The sequence below is a fragment of the Ctenopharyngodon idella genome, chromosome 4 (genome assembly GCF_019924925.1).
Source record: "Ctenopharyngodon idella isolate HZGC_01 chromosome 4, HZGC01, whole genome shotgun sequence".
NCBI lineage: Eukaryota > Metazoa > Chordata > Actinopteri > Cypriniformes > Xenocyprididae > Ctenopharyngodon > Ctenopharyngodon idella.
The window spans coordinates 9,874,332-9,893,905 of NC_067223.1; the positions used below are offsets into that span (position 1 = coordinate 9,874,332).

The following is a 19,574-nucleotide window of genomic DNA, read 5'->3' on the forward strand; positions in this document are numbered from 1 at the left end:
CAGGATACAGTTATGAAAATCTGAGGTTATATCCCTGATGGACCTGTGGAACTCACAGGCATTCACAAGCAGCAGCCATTACTATTCTGCGAGACCCCAAATGCACCTCAAGTGCTCCATTCAGGACAGGGCCTTGGAGGTGGAGATGTGTCCTGAAATATACCTTTAAAATAATGCATGATTTTGTTGATCTGTGTTGTCTTATTTAGAAGTCAGGCTGGTTGGAGGTTCTCGCTGCTCTGGGAGGTTAGAGATGCTTCATAATCAGACGTGGGTTTCAGTGTGTGCTGATGCCTTTGACCAGCAGGATGCAGAGGTTGTGTGTAGAGAGCTGGACTGTGGGGCTCCTGTACAGGTGCTGGGAGAAGAGGCTTTTGGCAAAGGAGACGCTCAGATGTGGACACAAGAGATTCAGTGCAGAGGAGATGAGTCTCAGATTCACCTCTGTCCAATATCACCATCACATGAAAACAACTGTTCTCATGACAACAGTGTTAATCTGGTGTGTGCAGGTTAGAGTAATTTTACTTTTTTTTTTTTTTTTTTTTTTTAATAAACTGTAATGAAATTTAATGTCCACTAAATCTAGAATACATATTAGTTCCATAATGTTTTTTTCCTATTGGTGTGATACCTTTTTCTTTCTATTTGTCTGTGTCTTTTTCTTATCTCTCACTATTTTCATTATTCATTATATAGACCTTATGAGAGTGAGATTGGTTGGTGGTCACAGTCGCTGTGCTGGTAGAGTGGAGGTTCTTCATAGAGGTCAGTGGGGAACAGTGTGTGGTGTAGACTTTGATATGACTGAAGCTGCAGTGGTGTGTAGAGAGCTGGACTGTGGAGAACCTGTAGATGCTCTGAGTGATGCTCATTTTGGATCAGGAACAGGACAAATATGGCCAAATAACAAGTTATGTACTGGATCAGAATCTACACTGAAGAACTGTGGATCAGTTCAATGGGGTTTATATCAGTGTGATCATACTAAAGATGCTGGAGTCATCTGTTCAGGTAAGCTGCTCCAAACCCCAATCCTGTTTTTATATTACTCATGATCCCCCTGCCTTAAAAGGGATAGTTCACCCCAAAATGTAAATTCTTTCATTATTTACTGACCCTTCTTCTGTGGATCACAAAAGTTTTTTCAAGATCCAAAATAAGAAACACTATAAAGTGGTAAATGAGGTCTGTGCATTAATATTTTATAAAATGACAGCCAATACCTTTTATGTGAGTAACAGAATGAAATTTATTATTATCCTTTGTCATTTTGGTGCTTTGACAGTCCATCTTAACTCGTTTCCATCAAGTTCAAAAGACTGGCCATTGGCCAGGATATTCTTTAAAAATTAGCTTTTTGTGTTCTATCGAAGACAAGAAAGTCATATTGACATGGGTGTGAGTTCCCCCACAAACATGCAGGATGGGTGAAATGGAGACATTATATTGTCTGTTGCTATTAGTGAGCATGTGAATGTGTGTGTTAGTCCTGTGATGGGCTGGCCATTCATCATGGGTATTTTTCCCTACCTTTGCTTTAAGACACGATAGACTCCAGTATCCCTGCAACCCTACATAGGACAAACAGTTTTGGGGAAGGATGGATGGATGAGTAAATGATGACAAGAGTCAACCTTACATAAAGCATTGAATTATTTTCTATTGATTAATTTTCACATTGATAAATGGTTCAGTGTGGTAGAATTGAATGACACATTTAGGCAACAAACAAAAAAGTTATTTATCTCTTGGTACTTCAGGTGTCAGGCTTAGTGGAAACTCCAGTTGCTCTGGGAAGTTGGAGATACTCGATGATCAGTCGTGGGTTTCAGTGTGTGCTGCTGCCTTTGACCAGCAGGATGCAGAGGTTGTGTGTAGAGAACTGGACTGTGGAGCTCCTGTACAGGTGCTGGGAGAAGATGCTTTTGGAAAAGGAGACGCTCAGATGTGGACACAAGAGATTCAGTGCAGAGGAAATGAGTCTCAGATTCACTTCTGTTCAAAATCCTTTCATAAAAACAGTTGTTCACAAGATAATTACCAGGGGCTGCTCTGTGCTGGTAAGAAATAAAATATGAGATTATTATTCTTTTTATTATTTTACCTTTTATGCCTAGTCTCTCTCTTTACTCCTCTGTAACTTAGATAAAAAGAATGTGAGGTTGGTTGGTGGTAACAGTCGCTGTGCTGGTAGAGTGGAGGTTCTTCATAGAGGTCAGTGGGGAACAGTGTGTGGCGATTTTTGGGATATGACTGATGCTGCAGTGGTGTGTCGAGAGCTGGACTGTGGAGAACCTGTAGATGCTCTGGGTGATGCTCAGTTTGGACAAGGATCAAAACCAATCTCGATGAGTAGTGTGTTATGTGCTGGATCAGAGTCTACACTGAAGAACTGTGGGTCATCAGGATGGAGCATACATGTCTGTACTCACAATTCAAATGCCGGGGTCATCTGTTCAGGTAAGTAAAGCTGGACTTAATGATTACATTACAATTTTCCATCAATTCCAGTGATTTTGCTTTTTCTACTTGTTGTCAGTGGATTTATGTTTACACATAAATGATTGTTTTATGTTGACAACTTTGTGTATTAACATATCGGTAACACTTTACAATAAGGTTCATTAGTTAACATTAGTTAATTGCTCATGGTTAGTTCATGTTAGTTAATACATTAACTAATGTTTAACTAATGAACCTTATTGTAAAGTGTTACCAGCATATCTGTATTATTACATGTTTTGTTTGCATTACATCTGTATTATCTGTGTTTTTGTCTACTGTGCACTGTGATTCATGTAATAAAAACAGGTCATAATCCTTCAAGACTTGCTGCTGGCTCTCACCTCTGCTCTGGGAGGTTAGAGATACTTGATGATCAGACGTGGGTTTCAGTGTGTGCTGCTGCCTTTGACCAGCAGGATGCAGAGGTTGTGTGTAGAGAGCTGGACTGTGGGGCTCCTGTACAGGTGCTGGGAGAAGATGCTTTTGGCAAAGGAGACGCTCAGATGTGGACACAAGAGATTCAGTGCAGAGGAAATGAGTCTCAGATTTCATTCTGTTCAGTATCATCGTCACAGAAACACAACTGCACCAGTGAAAATAATGTGGGCCTGATCTGTTCTGGTAAAGAATCAATATTCAGTGCATCTTTTATTTAGAGATTTATATTACAATATTACAAAACTTTATTCAACTAAGTTTTTTTTTATTTTTTGCATTGTTACAGAATATTTAACTTAAAAATGCGCTATGTAACTTTTTACTTTTCAGAATTAACTAAATTTAAATAATGAGTGATTACATCATAAATCCATCTTCCAAACTATATTTTTGTCTTATCCTGATTCATAGGCTTATATTTATGTTTCTGCTGGTGGGTTCCCACCCAAACAATGTTCTTCTGCAAAATGCATGCAGGTTTATTTTTTAACTGTTACAGGGCCAAAAGTTACATAGCATATCTTTAAGAATTAGTTGACCCCTCTTTACATCACACACACAAACAGAAGATTTTTCTCAGTTAAGACAGTATGATAGATATTTTTGTAATGTGCCTTGTAATGACAAAAGTTTTTTGTCCAGGTTACACAGATCTCAGGATGGTAAACGGTTCAGATTCTTGTTCTGGAAGAGTGGAGCTTCAGTTTCTCAATGAGTGGGGCACAGTGTGTGATGGATGCTGGGATATGAGAGCTGCCAGTGTCCTCTGTAAACAGCTGAATTGTGGGGTTGCTGTGTCTGTTGTGGGATCAGACTGGTTTGGCGAAGGAAGTGGTGAAATCTGGGCTGATGTGTTTGATTGTGACGGGAATGAAACAAAACTCTCAGAATGTTCCATCTCTTCATGGAGTCGAGCTGAATGTTCTCATAGACGAGATGTTGGAGTCATCTGCTCTGGTAAACTTATTTGACACTGAGACCATTATGCTATTGAAAATGATGTAATATATAATCTATTTCACATTCTAAAGCAATTCTTATTTTAGTAAAACTTGACATCTTCTTTCTAGATTCCTCTCTAGCTGTTCATGATGGTCTGGTGCGGTTGTCTGGAGAGAGACAGTGTGAGGGGGAGGTGGAGGTTTCCATCCATCAGGTCTGGAGGAGAGTTCTGCTGGACTCCTGGAGTCTCACTGAATCCTCTGTGGTCTGCAGACAGCTGGGCTGTGGCTCTGTGTTGAACTTCTCCGGCTCCTCTTCATCCAGTCCTGAACACAGTCATGAGTGTGTGACGGGCTTCCAGTGCTCTGGGAGTGAAGCTCATCTGGGGAACTGCAGATCTCCACAAACTCTCAACTGCAGCTCCACACAACAGCTGTCAATCGCCTGCCTTGGTGAGAAGAGCAACATCTGGGCAGATTCTTCAGTTGTTAGTGATCACTAATGTGTTTTTCTTTCTCTGAATATCAGGTCGCGGGTCCATCAGGCTGGTGGGTTCTGGGGGAGACTGTGCAGGGAGGCTGGAGGTTTTTCACAGCGGCTCATGGGGGACAGTGTGTGATGACTCCTGGGATATTAAAGATGCCCATGTGGTGTGCAGACAGCTGCAGTGTGGAGTGGCCCTCAGTAACCAGCAGGTACCAGCCTGGTTTGGTCCTGGTTCTGGACCCATATGGCTGGATGAGGTGGAGTGTGAGGGGAATGAGACGTCCCTGTGGAGCTGCTCTTCTCCAGGCTGGGGAAAACATGACTGTCAACACAAGGAGGATGTAGGAGTCGTGTGCTCAGGTAAGCATGCTGCTATATAGACAGTATGTTTATATTCAACTTAATTTTTTTAGAAACTTCAACACATTTACACGCCCATAATGCCCACACTTTTAAAATGCACAATTTTTTTCTCACTTCTGTTCAGAGTTTAAAGAGATCAGGTTAACCGATGGCTGTGAAGGGAATGTGGAGGTTTTCTACAATGGATCCTGGGGTAATGTGTGTTACAATAAGATGGACAAAGACACAGTGAGTCTGATCTGTCAAGATCTGAACTGTGGAAGATCTGGTGTTTTGTCCGATTCTACACCAAGAGTAGAATCAGCTCGTAACTGGCTGGATGAAATGAAATGTCGACCACATGATTCAAATCTGTGGCAGTGTCCATCTTTACCCTGGGGACAGAATGACTGTGACAGTGATGAAGTGGCCAAAGTCACCTGCTCAGGTAAGACTGATGCAATTTCCATCACTAAAAAACAGCAGTAATCCTTTATATTAATTGTGTATATTATATTGTGATTGTGATTACAGAACAGGAGACTCATGAGTCCCCACATTTGTCTTGCTCCACATCTCCACATCAGAGACAGTGTATGACTCCTACTGTAGTGAACAGTAAGTTCATTTGATGTAGAAGAACATAAAAATCATAACAGCCATATGTGATGCATGTACAGTATGGATATGATTTTGTTCTGGGTACACCAACAGGATTTAATATCACACCACACCCATAACACACTGTAGGTGTCGCTGTTCTGACAGAACTCTGTTGGCCAATAATATTGTCTACTTGTCTGTGATTTAGAGCATGTTCCTCTCAGACTGAGTGAAGGGGAGGGCCGGTGCTCTGGGAGGCTGGAGGTGTATCATAACGCTGTGTGGGGCTCAGTCTGTGATGATCTGTGGGACATCAGCGATGCTCAGGTGGTCTGCAGGCAGCTGGGTTGTGGAGCAGCACTGAGGGCTGATGGGAATTCAGCCTTTGGTGCTGGTCAAGGTGTTGTGTGGCTGAACAGAGTCGAGTGCAGAGGGAATGAGATTCACCTGTGGGACTGTCCTCTCTCCCTGAAGAACCACACTGACTGCTCCAACAAAGAGCACGCTGGACTCACCTGTGCAGGTCACAGAGAAACACTGAGCAATATTAGTTATTTTTACATAACTTTAGTGCTAATAATATTTGTGTATCTGTATGTTTTTTAATGTGTCTGTTTTGTCAGATTTGTCAGTGTCCACTACTCCTGCCACAACAACATCATCTTCTCCTCCAGTTTCTCAGACAGTGAGCTCAACATCAGTCTCTCCTCCACAAACTCCTCCAGCAGCGTCTCTCTCTGTGCCTGTGATTGTACTGGGAGTTGTGCTCTTACTGCTCTTAGTGCCACTGCTTATACTGATTCAGCAGAACAGAGTGATGAGGAGAGGTAGGAGAGATCCAGAGACTGTCATATTGTGTCTTATTCAGTGTGTGATCAGTCATGTGTTGTGAACTGACAGCAGGTTTGTCTCTCTACACTCACAGCTCTCTCTAAGAGGAGACACAGGAGCACGACTGAAGCCGTTTATGAGGAGCTTCACCACAGACCTACTCAAAGACACAGTCTCTTCACTCAGAGGGGTGAGTAAGTGCCATAGTGTCTGATTTGTGGAGATCAATAAGGTAATCACTTTATTCATAGAGGTGAGTAGAGTAAATCACACTTCTGTGTGTTATCTGAAATGATACAGGGTTAGTGTTGTGATTCAAAGGAAGTGGGGATTTTGGCTGATTTATGATTGTGAACATGTGTCTGATGAATCTACTTCCCCATAACAGGAAGTGTCCTTTCTGAAGAACAGCATTCTGGGTATGAAGATGCTGATGAGCTTCTTTCAGGTTAGAGGACTCAAATATAAACCAATATAACTCAAATCTTATCTGCTACATACAGAAATGAATGGATGTTTAATTAACTTGCTAAGTGAATGTTTTTATCTTAACTGTGTTTAAATTATATAAACCTAAAAACATAGATGTAGTGAATTTTTTTTTTTCTTTCATCTATACTTTTTAAAGCAAATTCTGCAGTAGGAGCCGCTCCTGACTACTGTAATGACGTCATCATCACTGAAGGGCCAAAAGGTCAGTGACTTTAAAGGGATAGTTCACCCAAAAATGAAAATTCTATCATCATTTACTTCCCATCAAACCTGTATACATTTCTTTGTTCTTGTTCTGCTTAGTTACAAACATTCTTCCAAATATCTTCCTTTGTGTACAGCAGAACAAAGAAATTTATAAAGGTTTGGAACAACTTGAGGGTGAGTAAATGATGATAGAATTTTCATTTTTGGGTGAACTATCCCTTTAACTGATTTTACTAAATTAAATAAACTATTAGGCCTCTGGACTATTAGGCCTCTGAATAGTAAAATCAGTTTCTGTTTATTTCCTCTTTACTATTAACTCATTTAGAAGAGCAGCAAATCACACCTGAGAATTATGATGATGTAATCACTGTTGGACTGAGACCTCGTGATACAGGTTTATTTCTTATAATCATTTCTACAGGTTTAACAATATAGATGTATATGCATTTTAATTTGATATGCATTTTTCATATGCACTGTTTCAAAATCCCAAATTTTGTACATTGAATGGATGCATAAAATTTGTCATTATTTTGTATATTTTGACTTGCCAGAAAACTATGATGATGTCATCATTGTACGACAATTCTCCAATGATAAAGCAGGTGTGGGTTTCACATTACTCTCTCAAATTACACATTTTTTGTTTGTCTTCAAATTATAGTGGCATATGAACTCAAGTAATTAATAATAAAAACATTTATAGTAGAGGGTGTTCAGGAGGATTATGATGATGTGAAGAGTGTCAGGGAGTGTATGAGTGACATGATTGGTACGTTACTGACACCTTTTTACCATTTTCGTTTAGTTTTTATAATCGATTTATAATATCCATTTCTGTGATCTTGATAGCTCATTTAACTTAACTGCCTATATTGATGTTTTTATAATAATCTGTAAAGCATATATTGATAAATTAATTTGCTCTTATTTTCTAATAACAGACTATGATGATGTGGGGGAGGAGCCAGGAAAACAGGGAGGGACTGTATAACTCAAACCACACCCACTGCTTTAAATCCTTTTAAAGCTTTTAAGTGATCTGAAACATTTCTATGATGTAGATTTGGCAATTTGAGAGAAGAAAAAATCCTAACAGTTAATCAGTTTGTATATAATTGTAATGATTTCAGATGCTTCACCATTTAACTTCCACTGTCCCAGTCTTTAACATTTTACAACTTAAAAACATCATACTTAAAAAAAATATATTCCTTTTGAATGTAGACCCACTGATAGTGTACACAATATTTTGCTAAATAATGTACTTTGGGAAACAAGTTTACAAACAGCAGCTGTGGTCAAGGATCTTTACCTCAAAAGAATGTAAAGACTCTTTGAACTGAGCAGAAGAGCTTGTTGTTCACTTTATGTCCTGCAGAGTGTTTTGTGACAGTCAGACATTGATACATGGCATGCATATGTTTGATTTATGTACTTGTTTTATATTTGTGTCCAATTTAATTGCTGGTTTGAATTGATTTGAATGTTTTCTGTCTGTTTACCATTAAAATCAGACTGACTGTGTGCATGGATATTATGTCATTATTATTATCATTATTGTGAAACTGGGGAATGTTACAAGACATTTTGTTTCAAACTTTTTTTTTTGCACACAAAATGCAAAATTCAATAAAAGTCTATGAAATATTGTACACTGTTATTCAGGAGTAGTTTGATGTGTCTCTCTGTCTTAGTGTTTTTCGTCAGCAGTGCTTGTGTCTGACTTTGGCGCTGTATGTACTCTGAAGTGTCTGACAATTCTACTGATGTCCACAGTCGTCACACTCACCAGTGCAGGTAATTTTACCTTCAGTTAAAGGGCCAGACAGTTCCTTTCAACATATTAAATTAGAGTACTTTAATATTTAACATAAGAATCTTCCTTTGTGCCATCAATAACTTGTGTAATAATGAATTTCTCTTAGTTTGATTTATATAGATTATTGTTCATATTTTCTTCATGATATTTATTTATTTAAAAACTTCTGGAAGCAAAATATTCGTTTTTGTAATTGCATTAAATGGTCTTGTGGTTTGATGTGTTATAATATTATATGTGCAGGTTTTATGACTTCATATTAATTGAGTGAAAATGCAAAAGTGATTTTTCACATCAGTCTTGTGTGCAGGCAGTGTGAGGTTGGTTGGAGGTCACGGTCTCTGTGCTGGTAGAGTGGAGGTTCAGAAAAACAACGAGTCTGATCTGTCAAGAGCTGAACTGTGGATGATCTGGCAATGAACCCAGATATTCAGTGGGCCTGAGATCTGCTCCTAATTGGTTAGATCATCTTAAATGTCGAAAACATGACATTGTGGTAGTGTCCATCTTTACCCTGGGGACAGAACAACTGTGTGTCCTGAAATGTGTGGTGCTGCAGCTGGACTAGGACAACAGAAAGCAGTAGGTGTTTAACGAAATAAAAATATTTGTACGATTTATAACATGTATGCTCATTACAAGAAAATGTAAGTTATATCCTGTCTAAACACAAAATGTTTTAAGAGTTGATGAGGCAAAATTACCTCATTATAATTATGACCATGACCACTCTGATATGATAACTCATCAATTAAGTAATTACTGTTCTGACAGTTTCATTAGTAATCCAATCATAAGTGTGTGATTAAACAAGAATTGAGGTAAGTACTTGCCTAGCCTAAGATTTTAGAATTTGTTTGTGAATATTATTGTTATAATTGGCTTTTTTGCCCTGTTTCAATGACAATATTGTCTCTGATGGAAAGTGCTCCAGATATGAATATACAGTAAGGATCTTACAGGTTTGAGAACTTCTTATTTATTTTTACGTCATTACGGTCTTAGGATTGTTAAAGCAGTTTTGATGCTTGATGCTTTACTATAATTTCAGTTTCAAGTTGTTCAAACCTGTGTTTGTGTGAGCACCATGTTTTTATTATGCCTCAGAGACAACACTATTTTGTTAAGTAGCTAAAATAACATAATCAGATGGAGCTTCATTTTTAGTAACAGTAAATACAGCATTCTCTCTCCATCATACAATATGTTTTAAAATTAACAACGCAAGCCATCCAGCTTTTATTAATATGATATTCTGCCCGAGTCCTGCTGATTCTTCTTCACCAGCTGTGAGGTAAAGATGACATCTCCCATGATTCCGCTCAATCTCGGCATCATCAAGCTACTACCCTTTGTTTTGAATAGGCGACCTCTAGCGGCGAAAATTTACATAATGTGCCTTTAAATCTGTTCATTATATAAAGCGATCGAGTCTCTTCAGAAAATTTGGACCAAACCACTCAATTCATATGGATTAGTTTTACAGTCTCTTTATGAACTTTTTGAAGCGTCGATTGCGTAGTTGTTCATGGAGGGACAAAAAGCTCTCAGATTTCATCCAAAAGATCTTCATTTGTGTTCTGAAGATGAACAAAAGTCTTATGGGTTTGGAATGAGATGAGGGTGAGTAATTAATGACAGAAATTTCATTTTTGGGTGAACTAACCCTTCAAGTGACAATTGCTCATTACTGCCACATATTTTTAGTTGAATTAAGTCTTGTAATGTGGCCTTGTAATATTTTTTATTTTTTTTTATTTTTATATGACCTGAAAGTCAGGTAGGAGGGACATTTTTTTTATTTGCCATTTTATCAAAAAATCACTTAGAAAGCTCTCGTCCACACTGTAAAATACTCAAAGTATGAAGATGCAGTACAGGATGCTTCGGCAGATATGTACTGTAGGACTGGCTCTCTCTGCTGGTCACAAGGTGAACAACATGCTTATCTTCACTGAATGAGAGTTATGGTTTTTGTGGTCCACCTGAAGCCACTTTTGTGGAATTGGGTCAGTTTCACATTTGTCAAAGCAATTATTTCACACACATGAAAGGAATGTTTCACAAAATTAATTTTGTGATGTTATCCACCCCTCGCTGTAATTAGGGCTAATTTGTGCACTGTGCTCTTGCAAATGTTTACTAACTTAATTTTTTAAATGCCATTTTACAATAGCATTCATTTTACAGAGTTGATTTTATTGCATGTTATTGTCATGCTAACATATGTATACACTAATAGACAGTGTTTAGGACATTTACAGTTAGTTATCAGTGTTTTTATCTCGTCTCTGCAGGTGTTGGGCTTTGATGCTGTAAATAAACTGGAGAGTTTCCTGTCTCCTGTAAGTCAAATATATGTGTGTGTGTTTGTGTGTGTCTTGATGGGTGGAGAGGAGGAGTTCATCAGTGCTGACAGTTTGATATATATGGAGAAAATCATAAAAGCCTCGTCTGATTTGTCACTGAAGTTGTTTGATGATTTCCTCTGTTGTGTCTAATAAGGTAACAGCGAGTGTGATTGGAGGGTGTTGGACCTCTTTCTCTACCATTAAGGGGGGTGAGAGGATGTCTGTACTTCTGTATCATCAGTGCGGAGAAGCTTGAACTGGATGTTGAATTAATCAAGCAGAGAGAGATGGAGAGATGCCTGACACTCATTTTACTGACTACAGTTGTAAAACTCATCACAGCTGGTAAGTACACAAGGGATGAAAGTGGTGAAGTTACTGTCAGAAATTAAGTATTGTGTTTTTCAAATAGACTACTTACATTTAAGTTTGACTGTAATGTGGTGTTTCAGATGACAGTATAATAATAATAATAATAATAATAATAAATAATAAATGCATTTGTTATTTACAGATAATAGGATTATTAGATCTTTGATTAATTTTCACGTGACAAAACTCTTCACCGTTTCTCTGGTCAGTTGCAAACTTTTTAACTGCATTTGTCAAACATCTTTCTATAACTGTACAGAAATCTCTGTCCCTTGAGTTCACTAGAAATGAAATAGAAATAATCACTTTAGTGTCTACAATGATAAAATTCTGATTTGATAAACATTAATTTGGAAGTGTTTAATTGACATATTTCCCTTTTCACAGTTTACTTATCCATGATTAAGCAGTGTATATAGAGTATAGAAATGGCTTTTGTTACATCCATAACAAAAAAAAAAAAAAAAATAGGGAGAGAGAACAACTTTTGTCATGTTGAGATCCTAAAAAAAAATTAAGCTGTGATCAAACAATTTTCTGACAAACCAATACAGTAAAAAGAATAAAGCATGGCACCTTATGGCTTCCGTATTGCACAATCATTTTATACAATACCATTTCAATAGCTAAAGAGGTCCACTGCAATACAGAGGGAAAAAAAATTAAATTCAAAAACTTATTGTCCCACTTTTTCTCCCTATGTATGTATTTTTTTTCTTCCACTCTTCCTCATCCTTTTATCTTTCTCTCATTTTGTCAGCTCTCTCATCATCAGTCCATGTGAATGTGAGGTTGGTTGGTGGTCACAGTCCTTGTGCTGGTAGAGTGGAGGTTCTTCATAGAGGTCAGTGGGGAACAGTGTGTCATGATGACTGGGATTTGGCTGATGCTGCAGTGGTGTGTAGAGAGCTGGACTGTGGAGAACCTGTAGATGCTGTGGGTGATGCTTATTTTGGACCAGGATCAGGACCAATCTGGAAGAGTTTTGTCATGTGTAAGGGATCAGAGTCAGCGGTGGAGAAGTGTGGGTCAGGAGGATGGGAAAAACACAACTGTGATCATAGTAAAGACGCTGGAGTCATCTGTTCAGGTAAGGTATTTTATATATATCTGTGTATAAAGTTTTGTGCTTCCATATTGGTTTCTAATACTTAAGTTGATTTTAATTGTTAAAATGTTTCTTTATTCAGTCATTCAAAAACAATTCAACAAAACATTTTTTAATAAGTCAATGTTTTGTTGATCTATGTTGTCTTATGTAGAAGTCAGGCTGGTTGGAGGTTCTCGCTGCTCTGGGAGGTTAGAGATACTTCATAATCAGATGTGGGTTTCAGTGTGTGCTGCTGCCTTTGACCAGCAGGATGCAGAGGTTGTGTGTAGAGAGCTGGACTGTGGGGCTCCTGTACAGGTGCTGGGAGAAGATGCTTTTGGCAAAGGAGACGCTCAGATGTGGACACAAGAGATTCAGTGCAGAGGAAATGAGTCTCAGATTCACCTCTGCCCAACATCACCATCACATGAAAACAACTGTTCTCATGAGCACAGCATTGGTTTGCTGTGTACTGGTAGGAGTTCAAAATGCAACAGAGCAAATTTATTTCATTTTTTTTTTGTTTTTGTTTTTGACATTTTACATTTCAACTCATTTCTTCTATTGCCTTTCTCTCTTTCTTACATTCCAAGACATAAAATATGTGAGACTGGTAAATGGTACCAGTCGCTGTGCTGGTAGAGTGGAGGTTCATCATAGAGGTCAGTGGGGAACAGTGTGTGGTGTTGGCTGGGATTTGGCTGATGCTGCAGTGGTGTGTAGAGAGCTGGACTGTGGGGAACCTGTAGATGCTCTGGGTGATGCTCAGTTCGGACTTGGTTCAAGGCCAGTCTTAATGAAAATTGCAATTTGTACTGGATCAGAGTCTACACTTAAGAAATGTGCATCCATAAAATTGAGTTTTCATGGCGAGTGTCTTAATAAGAGTGCTCAAGTCATTTGCTCAGGTAAGTTAAAAGTTTTGTATTTTTGTAATAAAAACACTTGTCAAAAGCAGTCATCATTTTAAGTTTACATGACTGTTCTCTACCTTCTCTCCTGCTAAAATAATTGTGACATAAAAATAGATATTGTCTATAGACCCTTTTCACACTTCCAGGTTTCTTAGAAACGGAAGTCGTCATAGTTGGGTAAACTTTTAGAGCGGTGAATAAGAGACTTAATTAAATATATTTTTTGTTTCCATTTGCACCAATAGTAAAGGAAAACTCCAAAATAATGTTTTCACAACTTTCAAAAAGAGGAAAAAAATAGAGAGTCAGTCAGAAGAGAGAAAGATGTCATTTTTACCTCCCAACCCTCACAGCAGTGTTAACTTTTTTTTTTTTTTTTTGTAATTTGATGCAAAGGTAATATAATATGAAGTATAGTGTTATAATGTTTTTATGAAAATATAAAAAAACTTTGCAGGATTTACAATACTGATGACCGCTAAAACACGTCATCACAGTCTGTGAAAATAGACTATTAATTGTACAATTTGTTTTACAATTTTAGCTTTTTTTAAAAAAAAAAATGAAAAAAAGAATTTGTCTTCATTTGGATATAACTCACAACATTTCCTAGGTTTGCTTATTGTTAGGGCTTTTGTCCATTCAGGATGGGGCCTTGGAGGTGGAGATGTGTCTGCTGCCATATACCTTTAAAATAAGCCATGATTTTTTTGATCTGTGTTGTATTTAGAAGTCAGGCTGGTTGGAGGTTCTCGCTGCTCTGGGAGGTTAGAGATACTTGATAATCAGACATGGGGTTCAGTGTGTGCTGCTGCCTTTGACCAGCAGGATGCAGAGGTTGTGTGTAGAGAGCTGGACTGTGGGGCTCCTGTACAGGTGCTGGGAGAAGATGCTTTTGGCAAAGGAGACGCTCAGATGTGGAAACAAGAGATTCAGTGCAGAGGAGATGAGTCTCAGATTCACCTCTGTCCAACATCACCATCAGTTGAAAACAACTGTTCTGATGACAACAGTGTTGATCTAGTGTGTGCAGGTTAGAGGATTTTTTTTTTTTTTTTAATAAACCAAATGAATTTTAATGTCTACTAAATTTAGAATACATATTAGTTCCATAATATTTTTTTCCTCTTTGTGTGGTACATTTTTCTTTCTATTTGTCTGTATCTTTTTCTTATCTCTCACTATTTTCATTATTCATTATATAGACCTTATGAGAGTGAGATTGGTTGGTGGTCACAGTCGTTGTGCTGGTAGAGTGGAGGTTCTTCATAGAGGTCAGTGGGGAACAGTGTGTGGTGTTGACTTTGATATGGCTGATGCTGCAGTGGTGTGTAGAGAGCTGGACTGCGGGGAACCTGTAGATACTCTGGGTGATGCTTATTTTGGATCAGGAACAGGACCAATATGGCCAAATCGCAAGTTATGTACTGGATCAGAATCTACACTGAAGAACTGTGGATCAGTTCAATGGGGTTTATATCAGTGTGATCATACTAATGATGCCGGAGTCATCTGTTCAGGTAAGCTGCTCCAAACCCCAATCCTGTTTTTATATCACTTATGATCCCCCTGCCTTAAAGGGATAGTTCGCCCCAAAATATAAATTCTTTAATTATTTACTCACCCTCAAGTCAGGCCAAATAAGAATCACCTTCTTCTGTGGAGCAAAAAGATATTTTTTTCAAGATCCAAAAATAAGAAACACCATAAAGTGGTAAATGAGGTTTGTGCATTATTTTATAAAATGACATCCAATAGCTTTTGTGTAACAGAACAAAATTTATTATTCTTCTTTGTCATTTTGGTGCTTCAACAGCCCGTCTTAACTCGCTTCTATTATGTTCATAAGAGTAGTCACTGGCCAGAATGTTCTTTAAAAATGGAAGAAAAGAAAGTCATATGAATTTGGATTGACATTCATGATAGGTGAATTGGAGACAGTAAATTGTCTGTAGGTATTAGTGAGCATGTGGATGTGTATGTCTGTGTGTGTCCTGCGATGGACTGGCAATGGAGATGCAATAGGCTCCAGCATCTCTACAACCCTACATAGGACAAACAGTTTGGGGGATGGATGGACGGATGAGTAAATGATGACAAGTGTTTTCATTTTTGACTGAACTATCCATTTAAATTAACCTTTCATAAAGCATTTAATTATTTTCCATTTATTTTCACATTAATAAATAGTGTGTGGTAAAAATGAATGACAAATATACATTCAGATAACAAACAAAAATGTATTTATCTCTTGCTACTTCAGGTATCAGGCTTATCGGAAACTCCAGCTGCACTGGGAGGTTGGAAATACTTGATAATCAGACGTGGGTTTCAGTGTGTGCTGCTGCCTTTGACCAGCAGGATGCAGAGGTTGTGTGTAGAGAGCTGGACTGTGGGGCTCCTGTACAGGTGCTGGGAGAAGATGCTTTTGGCAAAGGAGATGCTCAGATGTGGACACAAGAGATTCAGTGCAGAGGAAATGAATCTCAGATTCACTTCTGTTCAAAATTATTTCATAACAACAGTTGTTCACATGATAATTACCAGGGGCTGCTCTGTGCTGGTAAGAAATAAAACATGAGATTTTTATTCTTTTTATTTTTTTACCTTTTATGCCTAGTCTCTAGCTTTATTCTTCTGTCACTTAGATAAAAAGAATGTGAGGTTGGTTGGTGGTAACAGTCGTTGTGCTGGTAGAGTGGAGGTTCATCATAGAGGTCAGTGGGGAAAAGTATGTGGCAATTTTTGGGATATGACTGATGCTGCAGTGGTGTGTAGAGAGCTGGACTGTGGAGAACCTGTAGATGCTTTGGCTGATGCTCAGTTTGGACAAGGATCAGAACCAATCTGGATGAGTACTGTGTTATGTACTGGATCAGAGTCTACACTAAAGAACTGTGGGGCATCCGGATGGAGCATACATGACTGTACTCACCATTCCAATGCCGGGGTCATCTGTTCAGGTAAGTAATGCTGGACTTAAAAGCATTCCAATTTTGCTTTTTGTACTTGTTGCCAGTGGATTTTTGTTTACACAAAGAATGATTGTTTATGCTGAAAACTTTGTGTATTAACATATCTGTATTTTTACATGTTTTCTCTGCATTACATCTGTATTATATGTGTTTTTGTCTAATGTGCGTTCTGATTCATGTAATATAAATAGGTCATAATCCTTCCAGACTTGCTGCTGGCTCTCATCTTTGCTCTGGGAGAGTGGAGATACTTCATAATCAGTCGTGGGTGTCAGTGTGTGCTGCTGCCTTTGACCAGCAGGATGCAGAGGTTGTGTGTAGAGAGCTGGACTGTGGGGCTCCTGTACAGGTGCTGGGAGAAGATGCTTTTGGCAAAGGAGACGCTCAGATGTGGACACAAGAGATTCAGTGCAGAGGAAATGAGTCTCAGATTTCATTCTGTTCAATATCATCATCACAGAAACACAAGTGCACCAGTGACAATAGTGTGGGACTGATCTGTTCTGGTAAAGAATGAATTTTCAGTGTCTTTTATTTTTGATGTAAGATTTATATTACAAAACTTTATTCCCCTATTTTTTGTATTTAAGTACACTATGTAACTTCTTTGTTCAGAATTAACTAAATTTAAATGAGTGATTATATCATAAATCCATCTTTCAAACCGTGATTCATAGGCACATATTTATGTTTCTGCCTGTGGGTTCCCACCCAAACAATGTTATTCTGTAAATACATGCAGGTTTATTTTTTAACCAATACAGGGGCAAAAATGGTATCTACATAGTGTATCTTTAAGAATTATTTGACCCCTCTTTACATCACACACATAAAATGTTTTTCACAGTCAAGATACAGTATGCTGTATCATAGATCTGTATTGGGTCTTGTAATGACAAAAGTTTTTTGTGTGTGTGTGTGTGTGTGTGTGTGTGTGTGTGTGTGTGTGTGTGTGTGTGTGTGTGCACAGGTTACACAGATCTCAGGCTGGTAAACAGTTCAGACTCCTGTTCTGGAAGAGTGGAGCTTTGGTTCATCAATAAGTGGGGCACAGTGTGCGATGCATGCTGGGATATGAGAGCTGCCAGTGTCCTCTGTAGACAGCTGAATTGTGGGATTGCTGTGTCTGTTGTGGGATCAGACTGGTTTGGCAAAGGAAGTGGTGAAATCTGGGCTGATGTGTTTGATTGTGACGGGAATGAAACAAAACTCTCAGAATGTTCCATCTCTTCATGGAGTCGAGCTGAATGTTCTCATAGACGAGATGTTGGAGTCATCTGCTCTGGTGAGTCCTTTCATTTATTTCTGACTTTATCATGTAAACTGTAATACTGATGTAAAACAATCTCAAACTCGATATATTTTAGTAAAACATAAGAATTTCTCCTCAGATTCCTCTCTGGCTGTTCATGACGGTCTGGTGCGGTTGTCTGGAGAGAGACAGTGTGAGGGGGAGGTGGAAGTTTCCATCCATCAGGTCTGGAGGAGAGTTCTGCTGGACTCCTGGAGTCTCACTGAATCCTCTGTGGTCTGCAGACAGCTGGGCTGTGGCTCTGTGCTGAACTTCTCCGGCTCCTCTTCATCCAGTCCTGAACACAGTCATGAGTGTGTGACGGGCTTCCAGTGCTCTGGGAGTGAAGCTCATCTGGGGAACTGCAGCTCTCCACAAACTCTCAACTGCAGCTCCACACAACAGCTGTCAATCACCTGCCTTGGTGAGAAAAGCAACATCTGGGCAGATTCTTCAGTTGTTAGTGATCACTAATGTGTTTTTCTTTCTCTGAATATCAGGTCGCGGGTCCATCAGACTGGTGGGTTCTGGGGGAGACTGTGCAGGGAGGCTGGAGGTTTTTCACAGTGGCTCATGGGGGACAGTGTGTGATGACTCCTGGGATATTAAAGATGCCCATGTGGTGTGCAGACAGCTGCAGTGTGGAGTGGCCCTCAGTAACCAGCAGGTACCAGCCTGGTTTGGTCCTGGTTCTGGACCCATATGGCTGGATGAGGTGGGGTGTGAGGGGAATGAGACGTCCCTGTGGAGCTGCTCTTCTCCAGGCTGGGGAAAACATGACTGTCAACACAAGGAGGATGTAGGAGTTGTGTGCTCAGGTAAACATGGTGCTATACTGTATATATATATATATATATATATATGTTTAAATTAAACTTACAATTTGTAGAAACGTCAACACATTTACACACCCATAATGCTCACACTTTTAAAATGAACTTTTTTTTTCTTTTCTTTCTTTTTATTTTTTTACTTCTGTATAGAGTTTAAAGAGATCAGGTTAACTGAGGGCTGTGAAGGAAATGTGGAGGTTTTCTACAATGGATCCTGGGGTAATTTATGTTACAATAAGATGGACAGAGACACAGCAAGTCTGATCTGTCAAGAGCTGAACTGTGGAAGATCTGGTGTTTTGTCCGATTCTACACCAAGAGTGGAATCAGCTCGTAACTGGTTGGATGAAATGAAATGTCGACCACATGATTCAAATCTATGGCAGTGTCCATCTTTACCCTGGGGACAGAATGACTGTGACAGTGATGAAGTGGCCAAAATCTTCTGCTCAGGTAAGACCAATGCTATTTCCATCACTAAAAAACAGCAGTATTCCTTTATATTAATTGTGTATATTATATTGTGATTGTGATTACAGAACAGGAGAGTCATGAGTCCCCTCATTTGTCTTGCTCCACATCTCCACATCAGAGACAGTGTATGACTTCTACTGTAGTGAACAGTAAGTTCATTTGATGTAGAAGAACATAAAAATCAAAACAGCCATATGTGATGTATGTATGTGATTTTTGTTCTGGGTACACCAACAGAATTTAATATCACACCACACACATACCCCACTGTAGGTAGAACTCTGTTGGCCAATAATAATGTCTACTTGTCTGTGATTTTAGAACATGTTCCTCTCAGACTGAGTGGAGGGGAGGGCCGGTGCTCTGGGAGGCTGGAGGTGTATCATAATGCTGTGTGGGGCTCGGTCTGTGATGATCTGTGGGACATCAGCGATGCTCAGGTGGTCTGCAGACAGCTGGGTTGTGGAGCAGCACTGAGGGCTGATGGGAATTCAGTCTTTGGTGCTGGTGAAGGTGTTGTGTGGCTGAACAGAGTCGAGTGCAGAGGGAATGAGATTCACCTGTGGGACTGTCCTCTCTCCCTGAAGAACCACACTGACT

At 39.1% G+C, this 19,574-nt stretch overlaps 2 protein-coding genes across 19 annotated transcripts in view; both read left to right on the forward strand.

The window, feature by feature from the left end:
• LOC127510393 (scavenger receptor cysteine-rich type 1 protein M130-like) overlaps positions 1-19,574 on the forward strand; it is a 149,868-nt gene that overhangs the window by 83,695 nt on the left and 46,599 nt on the right. The window contains exons 5-14 of the mRNA XM_051889884.1: positions 1,871-2,063; positions 2,149-2,463; positions 2,815-3,129; positions 3,589-3,903; positions 4,017-4,379; positions 4,417-4,734; positions 4,862-5,164; positions 5,251-5,334; positions 5,528-5,646; positions 19,415-19,487. Coding sequence (XP_051745844.1) covers positions 1,871-2,063; positions 2,149-2,463; positions 2,815-3,129; positions 3,589-3,903; positions 4,017-4,379; positions 4,417-4,734; positions 4,862-5,164; positions 5,251-5,334; positions 5,528-5,646; positions 19,415-19,487 — 2,398 coding nt within the window. The remainder of the gene's footprint in view (positions 1-1,870; positions 2,064-2,148; positions 2,464-2,814; positions 3,130-3,588; positions 3,904-4,016; positions 4,380-4,416; positions 4,735-4,861; positions 5,165-5,250; positions 5,335-5,527; positions 5,647-19,414; positions 19,488-19,574) is intronic.
• LOC127510388 (deleted in malignant brain tumors 1 protein-like) overlaps positions 1-19,574 on the forward strand; it is a 103,806-nt gene that overhangs the window by 56,571 nt on the left and 27,661 nt on the right. For 3 of the 18 annotated variants that reach the window (XM_051889860.1, XM_051889854.1, XM_051889874.1), the window contains exons 2-8: positions 6,539-6,598; positions 6,779-6,844; positions 7,178-7,246; positions 7,407-7,457; positions 7,562-7,624; positions 7,797-8,652; positions 8,973-9,256. The gene's annotated coding sequence lies outside the window, so the exon portion shown is untranslated. Of the gene's footprint in view, positions 1-6,261; positions 6,341-6,538; positions 6,599-6,778; positions 6,845-7,177; positions 7,247-7,406; positions 7,458-7,561; positions 7,625-7,796; positions 8,653-8,862; positions 9,257-10,219; positions 11,020-19,574 lie in introns of those variants that run through there. The other 15 variants (XM_051889869.1, XM_051889868.1, XM_051889866.1 and 12 more) reach the window with 12 other exon arrangements.